The sequence below is a fragment of the Trachurus trachurus genome, assembly GCF_905171665.1.
Source record: "Trachurus trachurus genome assembly, chromosome: 13".
Classification (NCBI taxonomy): Eukaryota; Metazoa; Chordata; class Actinopteri; order Carangiformes; family Carangidae; genus Trachurus; species Trachurus trachurus.
In genome coordinates this window covers 27,853,573-27,864,746 of record NC_139892.1, presented here as the reverse complement: position 1 = coordinate 27,864,746, position 11,174 = coordinate 27,853,573, and the positions used below count along the sequence as shown (strand labels likewise).

Genomic DNA, 11,174 nt, shown 5'->3' with positions numbered 1-11,174 from the left:
TTACGACTTTGTAGCGTTCCAGGCAACCCACTCGTGTTTTTCCGACCTGTTTTACCTGTGAAAGTCACTATAACGGCCACTTGTAACTTCCGACCCGTGAACTCGTACCAGATCAAACTGATACAACTTCACAGGACGGAAAAACACGAGTCTACGAGTTTCCTTGAACGCACCATAACAGTCCTCGTCCCTACGTCGCCACATTCACGGCGTCCCTTGGCTGCACACACAGCCCTGCATGCCGTTCTCTCTCCTCATTGGATAAAAACTTTAGGATACGATAAATGTTTTCTCCTCGGCTCAGAGCAGAGCAGAGTGACTGACAGACCCGTGTTTCGGTCCAAACACTCTATGTAAGTGATTGCTGTCGGAAGATATAACTATTTAAGACTTATATTAACACAAATATATCACTTACTTCTGCTTTAAGTCTGTTATTTTTTTGCCTATATTTGTTTACGTTAGGCCTGGGACGATAATAAATTTTGCTGGACGATATATTGTCCAACAAATTATTGACGATAAACGATATTATTGACACATTTTTTTGAGAACAAATTAACCACTAATATAATAATAATATTTCATAATAATGCAAGTAGACCCTTTTAAATGCGATAAACTTTTATTTCTCATGAGTATTTTTTTTTAACCATTGTAATTGGAATGACAAGAACTTATATAGCTACTATCCTAAATAAATAAAATAAACAAAAAATAATAAACAGTGCAGTGCAGCTCTTCTGTCCAATAACGTTACACACCTGAAGCTCCACTTTTCATTCAAACAAACTAATGTGACTTCCACAGATGTAAGATTTCATCAATGAGACTAGCATTTATCTCCTAAAAAGTATTAAACCAGCCGGCGGTAAACCTCTAAAAACCTGCTGATAAGTTTTCTTAGTCGTTTTCTCCCCCAATGACGGAGGTTGACCGGCCAGTGAGCTGCTGCAGACAGACGGCTGCAGACTGTGGGAAGCCCCGCTCCTCCTGCTCGCTGCTACCACATCAGCTCCAAAAACGTCGGAGGAAAACTCCCAACAGGCGATATGTGGATAAACTGACCACAGACTGGGATCTAAACTGTGACTTTCTGGCATGAAAAAATATTAAAACTTTAAAAAGTGACGTGTTAACAGCGCGGCAGCAAGAATTACGGTAAAATAGCTGTTAGCTGCTTAGCTTTACAGCTAGCGCTGCCGGTTGCTGCCAAATGCATTCTGGGAAACAAAGATCCTGAAAAGAGGGTTCACTCCGTTCATTCTGCAAAACAAACGGCCCAGGTGCTGAGACCGATGCACAGAGTGAAGCCTCTTGTCATCCAGCCTGGTTGGAGGCCAGAGACCAGGAAAACAAATACGTGCGCACATGGCGATTTATCGAGGCCGGAAAAACTATCGAGTTCATTTTCATTTATCGTGCGATTAATTGATTTATTGATTATCGTCCCAGGCCTAGTTTACGTTTTGGACATTGAAGTGTAGTGTATTATCTGTTTATTGTTTTGTTTATTATGCACTGACAACTATCTGTTGTCTACTGACTCCTTTTATTTATACTGTTACGCCTGGCTCTGAGGCTGCAACAAAAACATGGCGGAGGCAGTACAATGTGGAAAAATACAGGCTTCTTTATCGTCGAGATGACACATCAAAAATCCAATGAAGTGTGTGAGTGAATGTCAGGAGTGCATGAGGGTGTTTGAATGTAATGTCTTGTATGAGGTGCATGTTGTCAGGTGTAAAACAGGTGGGGAGGACGTGCAGCAGGAGGAGTGAGAGGGCGAGGCAGCCCCACAGCAGGGTTAAATCAGCAGGACAAGCAAACCGGACACAGGTGCTCCCAGTCAGCCATCAGCATTCACCATCCAGCCACCTGCAAGACACACCCACACAGCAGACACACCACACAGACAGGACACAGCCAAGGGCTGGGGCTGTAACAATATAAAAAATTTGATAGAAAAACACAGTTTCCCTTCCTCTTTCATTATAGCCTATAAAGGTCATTACTTCCTTACAACCAATCAAAAACGCAGACCCAGGCACGCTCCGTCACCAAGCTCCCGCCCGTTGAGTTTTATTTAAAGCGGGCTTACACTGCACGACTATTCGTCTGTTCACATCTCAAACTGCACAAGCTTCCCTCTTCAGTCCTATGTCTCAGATCAGTCTCAGACCTCCACTAATTGCACGTTGTTCTACGATTGCTCTCCACCACGATTACCCTTGCGATGCCGCTGAGATTTGTGCTGCTCTATAATTGCTCGATTGTAAACCTCAAATTAACATTGGTTCCTGATGTTGGTTCCTATAGCGGAGAATGACTGACGAACGGCAAGTCGTGCTTTTTGTTTGTGCTCTTCTGTGCGCTGAAAAGAAAAAAGCCGCCAAGCGCAGATGGAGACGTAGGACCCCATACATTGTCCGTCACAACGAGAAATTTTCTGGCATGTCAGAAATTTGTCGGGAGGTCGGCAACTCATCTTTAGGACATTGGGACGTGATGCAGAGCCTCACTAACTATGCGTCATGACCCTGTGATCCCTCTACGATTATGCAAATTATGCTGCGACTCGTCTGGGACAACAAAATCGTGGCAAAATCGTACAATGTAAGCCCGCCTTCAGCTACATCAGGCTGATAATCATGATAATTAAAGCCTTTGGAAACCTGACTTTAAATAGTAAAAATGCTTATATTATATCAAAGTCAAGTGCCTCATTAAGCATCCACAAAAGTCTGAATGACAATAACTATTCATAACTATTAGAAAACCTGGTTTAAAAACAGCTCATTTTGCTATTGAGGCACTATTGAGGCCACTGGTCAGGGCAGTGTGGGCGTGGCAGATAACGCTATGATTGACAGCTCCCTCGTCTTGATTGACATCTCTCTGGCCCCGCCCACTTCAAACAATGTCATAGCAACACGTCAATGGCGACCGTTAAAAAAAAAAAAAAAAAAAGTCCTCACCGGAGGACGTGCATCGATTGATTGATGCTATTTAGCCAGCTAACTGGACTACCAGCTTTCGTTTTGGAGCATCATAACCGTCTTTGGTCGTAGTCTCACAGAAAAAAAAAAGCTTTTAACCGTCACTCATGTCTGTGTGAGCGCCAGGAGGGGCTGACAGACACACACAGAGACAAGGCAGGTTGCGCTGGAAAGCTAATAAATGCTAAAAGCTAATCCCCAATTTACAAACACAACCCCCCCTCCACACTAAAAAACCGCTGTATAGAGAGGAGTTGTGAGGAGCTGTGGGCACAGACAGACAGACAGACACGGCAGGTCGCGCTGGAAAGCTAATAAATGCTAAAAGCTCATCGCCACACACACACAACTCCTGACATGGCTCTGGTTGTGAGGACTTGAGAGGAGTAGTGAAGCGACCGTTAGCAGAATCAAATACACAATCCAACAACTCCAAAACGCTCTTGTGGACAAGTTGTGACCTGCACATTCACCACACTATGAGATAATAACAGAACGCTATGAGACAGAGTTGTTTTAGAGGTGAAATCATGCAAAACCGCCTATGCATGTTGCCTTCAGGGGCAGTTTTTCAGCAAGCAGTCTCTACATTTGCCTCGAAAACAACTATGTCTCGTAACTTTCCATTATTATCTGATAGCATGGTGAATGCTGGTCACAACTTGTCCACGAGAGCGTTTTGGAGTTGTTGGATTGTGTATTTGATGAGAGAAACCTGTAGCTCTGAGTAGCTCGCGGCTTGGCTCGGCCACTCTAAAATAGCTTGCACCGACAAATAAAGATAAACTATAGGGACTATAGACTATAGGGATTATGGCCAATTTGCCAAAATGTTGAACTAGTACATAATTAATATACTTAGCTTGTAAGTTCAACAAATCAGTATGCTACTGTGATTTAGCCTAGTTAAATAAAAATATGTAATTAACATTTGTTCAAGCATTATTTAATATAATATATAGGGGTGACCAAAGGCCAATTCATGTGTCAAATATTGTGTTAGCCATAATACAGAACAGGTTATTGCTTGTCTCTGTTGATTAAAAAAGTTGAAATATTTTCATGTTTGTATATTCTGGGTCATATTAAAAGTCATCAAATTTCAGAGTTGGATTTGAATTCAGTGTTTGTGTGTTCTTTATAAAAGTAGGTCATTAAAGCAGATATCAGTGGAATGTTTTTGTTAATATAAGTCCTAAATAGTCCTATTTTCCGTCAGCAATCACTTACATGAAGTATTTCAGCCTAAACACGAGTCTCTCCGTCACTCTGCTCTGCTGTAACCCGAGGAGAAAATTTTCCTTGTGGGATACAAGTGTTATCCAATGAGGAGAGAGAACGGCATGAAGGGCTGTGTGTGCAGCCAAGGGATGCGCGTGAATGTGGTGACGTAGCACGAGGACCAATTGATGCCTGACAAGGGCGGGGGCTGCTAACTCATGGTGCGTTCAAAGAAACTCGTACTTTGTGTTTTTCCTTCCTGTGAAGTCATACCAGTACGATCTGGTACGAGTTCACGGGTCGGAAGTTACGAGTGGCCGTTATAGGGAACTTTCACAGACAACAGGATGGTAAAAACACGAGCTACGGGTTACCTGGAACGCTACCAAGTCGTAGTTGTGACTTGAAGCTGTAACTTACGGTTTCAAAAGCCTGCCTTGAACGCAGCATTAGCCGAAACGGCCGTGAAGCTGATATCTGCTTTAAGCAATAGCATAAAACGGCCTAACGACACACTTTTTTTTCTTTTTTTACAATTATCAATATCGATCGATATGAAAACATTTTTATTGATACTGATTTTCTATATCGTTCAGCTCTATAGGATCACTTTTTTTTTGTTTCTGCTCTTCCTGAACAGCCAAGAACTCTATTTACGCGCATACACAACATGAATTACATTGTTTATTGACATAGAAAGAAGATTAAAAGCAATTTGTGATGCTGGCAAGTAGTGCAATTTTGAAAAAATTGCAATATACAATGTGTCATATGTTTTGCCAGGTGGTATTGCACCTGTTGTTAATTCTGCATTGATGATACATGTGGTATGTAAGGTTGTTGTATTTTATAGATTGCTTCTGCCCCTCACAATCCCGAACAAGACGATTAAGATTAAAAAATGCACATATAAATTTATTGTTTACACATCAAACATACATTCACAGTCCACAAGAGTCTACTAAGATTTGTCAAGGTTTTGGAAAAACCTAAATACCTTACATTTCATTTCTTGTGTCCTAAAACAGTACACAAAAGGATTAACAAAAGACGGGCAAAGGATTGTCCCAATCATTAAGGCATGACGTGCCTCAAGACTTAATACCACACCTATTCTGGTCAAGACAGAGGTGATAAATATTGGACAGTAATAACATGCTACTGCTATTAAGTGACTTACACATGTGCTGCCTATTTTCAATCTCTCACTGCTTGAAGATACTTTCACAAAATAAATAATACCTAAATATGACAGGCAAATAAAGGAGAAAGTGAAAAATAAAAGAAAAAATAATATCATGGTAACCATACCAAAATAGTAAGTGGGGTCAACACATGTTGTTCGCATTATGGCAGGATAGTCACAGAAAGTGTACTTCAGCGTTGAGGAGCAGTGGGGGAGAGGGACCAGACTTGCAGGCAAAACAGCCACAAAGCAACAGGCAAGAATCCACAGTAAATATGCAATAACAAGAGTACGCACATTTGTTAAATAACTGTGGTACTGAAAAGGATAACTAATAGCAACCAATCGATCAAATGCCATAATTGACAAAGCAAACATCTCCATCACTCCTCCAAGGTGGAAAGCGAACATTTGAATAAAGCAAGGCACATAGGATATAGTATTAACACCAGCAACAAGAGTCCCAATCATTGTTGGAGTGGCACTGGAGGCGTACAGTAAATCAACAATAGCAAGGTTGCAAATCAGAACATACATTGGTTTGTGTAATTTCTTGTCATAAATGATGATGAGGATATTTACCATGTTGGCTAGAACAGCGAGTGAATAGATCATCAATATAATCAGTCCAACTAACAGAGGCCTTTTGGTTTTGTCAAAACCACCTATAACAAATTCAGTTACTATGATTGAAGCATTATAAAAAGGCATATTTAACAAACATCAGCATTACGAATTTATATATATATTTTTTAAAATGGTCAAACTATTCTCAGAACAAAATATCCTTCAGTATGCTGCAAATCATAAATCAGGCAGTCAGGCGACTTGCAGTGACTGCGGTCCCTCAAACAGCTCTTGCAACCAGATGGCTTGTAGACTTTTAAGGCTCTCCACAACAGTAACCTCTCATTGGACAGCATTGCATGTTGTTTTGAGTGATGTGATCTCAGGTGAATATAGACACGTTGGCATGTGAGTGCAGGGTGGGGCGGGTCATAAAAAACAATATAAATAAAAATTTGACAGACTTAAAATAAATTATTAATGTGTATTAAAGGTTGAATATGTAGAATATTTATTAAAAGCTATATTTTTTCAAAAATAATACATCCACCAGGCATGAAAATCACTCACCTTTCGGCGATATTCGCCGTTTTGAAGCCAAAATAGATGACCTATGAATCGTGCAGATCTGATGAGAAAATATTTTTGAGTGGGGGGGGGGGGGGCAAGTGGCAAGTGATCGGGATTTGGAGGTATAGATTACGAGAGCCTTAAATTGAGAAGAGAAAAAAAGTAGAAGAAGATGAACCACAAGCGTGAGAGCACCTGATTGGGTTGTGAATTGTACTGTGCAGTCCAGAGCGGCGGCAGCGGTGATGAACACGAAGATGACCCGAGCCGAGCGCATCCTCTGCTTCAGAGAGGGACAGCTGTCTGACAGCAGGTCTCGGTCCCGTGTCGGATGGACTGGAGACGGCCCGGAGACTGACTGGCAGCGGTTACATGCTGCTATTCCGACATGCCGCTATTTCGACATTGACTTCTAATTGTCGGAATAGCGGCATTAACATTATTTTTCAAGCGTCCCACTATTCCGACATTTTTTTTTTCATTGTCGGAGTAGCGGCACTTTACTATTTTTTCAAACATTCCGCTTTTCCGACATTGATTGATTACGTTATAGTCAGACGTGTCCTTCTGATTTTATTTTATTTTTTCATCTGAGACACTGTTTCTCATACACAAACACATAGGCCTATTAGAGAAGAAAAAACAAACCCTCCAAGTTACAGGTTGGCAGCTGAGATTTGGGAGGTTTTTGTTTTTATTGTAGCTTATTAAAATGCAAGATCATTTTTCTGACTGATTTATTGCCCGATGCCATGTATCTCGCTTTCTTTCCCCCACCCTCCGCCCGTTGTCTTCGTTGTCTCTTTGTTGTCACTTTGTTGCCGCTCCACAGAGCGCACATGGCTAATTAATATGCACGTGCTGACCATATATGGTTGCATAGGCATTCCGGGGGCGGAGGTGTGTTCACGTGCCCAACTGCGCACCATTCTTGGATCCAGTTTGATTTATCAAAGATAAATTGAGGAGAGTTGTGCACACACAGTTTGATAGATCTGAAAAAGGTGTAAATATTTTGGGTGTCTTTTGTAGGCCTAAGCAAAAAATGTAGTAGCAGCAGTTTTACACTGCTTACTTACAGTTTTGATAAATGAGGCCCCAGGCCCTAAGCCCAGAGACGCTGACAGCTGCAGCTCCGCGGCTCATCCGCCGCGCTGTCCGTGGTGCTGAAGGTGACAGGTTAACTTGACAAACAAACTGCAGCATAGTTCTGTTTGTTTATCATGTGTGTCAGTTTTGTTTGTGACTTGATAGTTTAGTTGTTGAGATTAACTCATTGGCTGCCATTGACGTCTATAGACGTCAATCTAATTACAACCGTCGACCCGACGACCGACACCGACGCTGGACACCGGCGATCAAGCCGGGCCGAGCGGCCGGTGAGAGAGTCAGCAGCTGACGGCTCGGTGACCCGGATTCGTCAGATGAGCGGTTCCGTCCGGATCAACCAGGAGCAGCAGAGACTCGTCCCCACGCTCCAGAAAGACATGAAGGTAATAATATAATACATCAATGGTAAAAAAAAATTAAATAAACTAACTTGCTAGCGAGCTAACTTGCTAGCGTCCACGCAGTGACAGCACGCCACGCTCCGCTGTCCTTTTTTTTTCTTTCTTTTTGAGGGAATGAAGTAACCAATAATTTAATTTTAACGCAACTAAATAGGCTACTTGCAATGGAATCAGAACAGTAACTTGATTAGGATAGCTACTTTTCAAAGAAATAATCCGTAATCAAATACTTTCCCAGAGTAATTTGCCCCAAATGGCTTTTTGTTCCTTGTTTTTCACCAATCAAAATATGTTAGAAAATAAATCTTTGTTCATCTTTAGGCCTAATTTTAAGACTAGCTACATTTAGTGATTTACATAACCCCCTGCTGTAAACCTCAGTGGAAACTCAGACAGTAGGCCTCAGGAAACTTTTAGTTCCTAAAAAAAACCTCCAATTCAAAGCATTAACAGCTACACCTTTACTAGCCTACTACTATCACTAGGTACTACTTTTATTGACTTATTCTCTTTTTTCTGGCTGTGTAGATTTGTTTTTAATAGCTGGGAATGCTGGGTTTTAAAAATGCCCCTCATTTGTCATAACCTTCTTGACCGCTGAAAATGTCCGGCCCAGCTTAAGGTCTCGGTTTTAAAATCTGGCCCCACTGAATTTGTAATTGAATAGCCCTGCCCTAGAGGCTTACAGTCAGAATCACCCCAAACAGAGGGCCATCACCAACGCCATAATTGAAGATCTGATAGTGGGATGTAACCTTTCCCTAACTATCACAGAAAACAAAAATTTCTGCCACTTTCTTAATATTGTCGACCCCAAATATGTGGCCGCTGGTTATCGGTCTGTGGCTAAACAAGTCGAATCCTCTGCAGAAGCAACCCGCACCAAGATCAAAGGGATCCTCGCTGAAGTCAAGCACCTTTCAGTTACAGTGGACATTTGGTCTGATCGTAGAATGCGGGGCTTCTTGGGTGTGACTGCCCATGTCTTGTCAACAACCAGTGGGCTGCATCTGAACTCGTACTTGCTGGCCTGCAGTAGATTCAAAGGATCGCACACTGGCGAGAGGATAGCTGAAGCCTTTGAGGCTATATGTGATGAATATCATATTAGACATAAGTTGGACTTTGTCATCTGTGACAATGCAGCAAACATGAAGAGGGCCTTCTCTATCTGCTTCCCGCAAGAGGAACAAGAACAAGTGAACGATGAGGAAAACTTGGACAACCCAGATGTGTGGGAAGATCTGTCTGAGACGGAACAGGAAACTGTTGAACAGGTGAATGAGTGATAGTGAAACATCTTTGCTTATTATGGTGAATCCCCTGCACGCACGCACACACACGCACACACACACACACACACCATACAATAATAATCATTATTGTAGTAGTTATTACATTTTCTGTTCTGTAATTTACAGTTTAGCCTTGTTTTGTCCACTCATTGTTTTTCTGTGTTTTCTGTGTTCACCTCTTCAACGGTTTCCTGTTCCGTCTCAGACAGATCTTCCCACACATCTGGGTTGTCCAAGTTTTCCTCATCGTTCACTTGTTCTTGTTCCTGTTTGCTGCATTGTCACAGATGTCAAAGTCCAACTTATGTCTAATATGATATTCATCACATATAGCCTCAAAGGCTTCAGCTATCCTCTCGCCAGTGTGCGATCCTTTGAACCTACTGCAGGCCAGCAAGTACAAGTTCAGATGCAGCCCACTGGTTGTTGACAAGACATGGGCAGTCACACCCAAGAAGCCCCGCATTCTACGATCAGACCAAATGTCCACTGTAACTGAAAGGTGCTTGACTTCAGCGAGGATCCCTTTGATCTTGGTGCGGGTTGCTTCTGCAGAGGATTCGACTTCATTAAACAAAGACCGATTACCAGCGGCCACACACCTGGGTTTGACAACAGAAGAAGGAAAGGTTATTGGTGTGTGACATTTCTGTGTAGTGTAGCAGACTCAGTTATACAGTAGTAATAACATGTGTAACAGAGTCAAATGTACAGTAATATGTAATTACACAAAACCTCTGTAAATAACCACAAATCAATGAATTAATGAGTGTGTGTGTGTGTGTGTGTGTGTGTGTGTGTGTGTGTGTGTGTGTGTGTGTGTGTGTGTGTGTGTGTGTGTGTGGTTCAGGTTCGCTTCCTGGGAAGTATGGTGAAGTGCCTTCAGACCTCCCTGAAAACAAGATTCCGTGGCATATTCGCCAATGTCCAAATGGAAACGGCAGCACCAGATGAACGGCAGCCACTGCCTTGTGCAGACCCCCTATACATCAGAGCAGCTGTTCTTGACCCAGCATTCGCAATGATGTGGCTGGAACATGATGTTCTTGTCACCAATGATGTCAAGAAGGAGGTGTCTGACATGGTGAAAGGTCAGTGAATGTACATTCTTACAGTATATTAATGTGCTCAAATGCACACAGGAAGACACACCACAAGTATGGCGCTGTATACTGACACTGTCTCTCACACACCACACTCATTCACTTCTCAAGCATACTTAGTTCATTTTTATTAAAGTTGTCTGTTTCATAGTGATCAAATTATGATAATCACAAAACTACCAATATCAATTCACTGTTCCGAGTATTTCATGCTATATTAAGTGTTAATTAATAATTTGTTGTTCATTAGAACTGATTCTACGGGAAGTGCCGGCTGACCAGACACCCCAGAGTCCAGAGGGAGAGGAGCAGCTGTTGGAGGAGGACGGTGCTGGCCTCTTCGCAGGATACCAGAAGCGCCGCAAGGTGGACACGACAAGGCCAGCAGATACTCAGCTGAACACTTACCTTAGCCTTGATACTGAGCAGACTTGTCTCACATTTTGGGAGACAAATAGAAACTCCCTCACTGCACTTTATCCGATTGCCACTAGAGCACTTGCAGTGCCTGCAACTAGTGCGCCAGTCAAGAGAGTCTTTAGCCATGGTGGTATTATTTTGAGACCACATCGTTCTCGTATGAAGGGCAACACTCTCTCAAATCTTGTACTTCTCAAGTGCAACAAGCTGTGAATGCACTGTATGTGTTCCTAGGCATACAGGCACTACTTGACTCTGTAATATAGGTTAGTATTGTAATGTTCTTTCATCTGCTGATCCCT

General features: G+C 42.2%; 1 protein-coding gene across 1 annotated transcript; it reads right to left on the bottom strand.

Annotated features, from left to right (window-relative positions):
- Nucleotides 1–1,849: 1,849 nt before the first annotated feature.
- LOC310996308 (olfactory receptor 10G4-like) lies at nt 1,850–6,021 on the bottom strand (the record flags this gene model as incomplete). The annotated part of the gene is made up of 2 exons (XM_083985684.1): nt 1,850–1,878; nt 5,223–6,021. 2 exons carry the CDS (start codon nt 6,019–6,021, stop codon nt 1,850–1,852), a joined length of 828 nt encoding a protein of 275 aa, XP_083841810.1.
- Between the last annotated feature and the right edge of the window lie 5,153 nt (nt 6,022–11,174).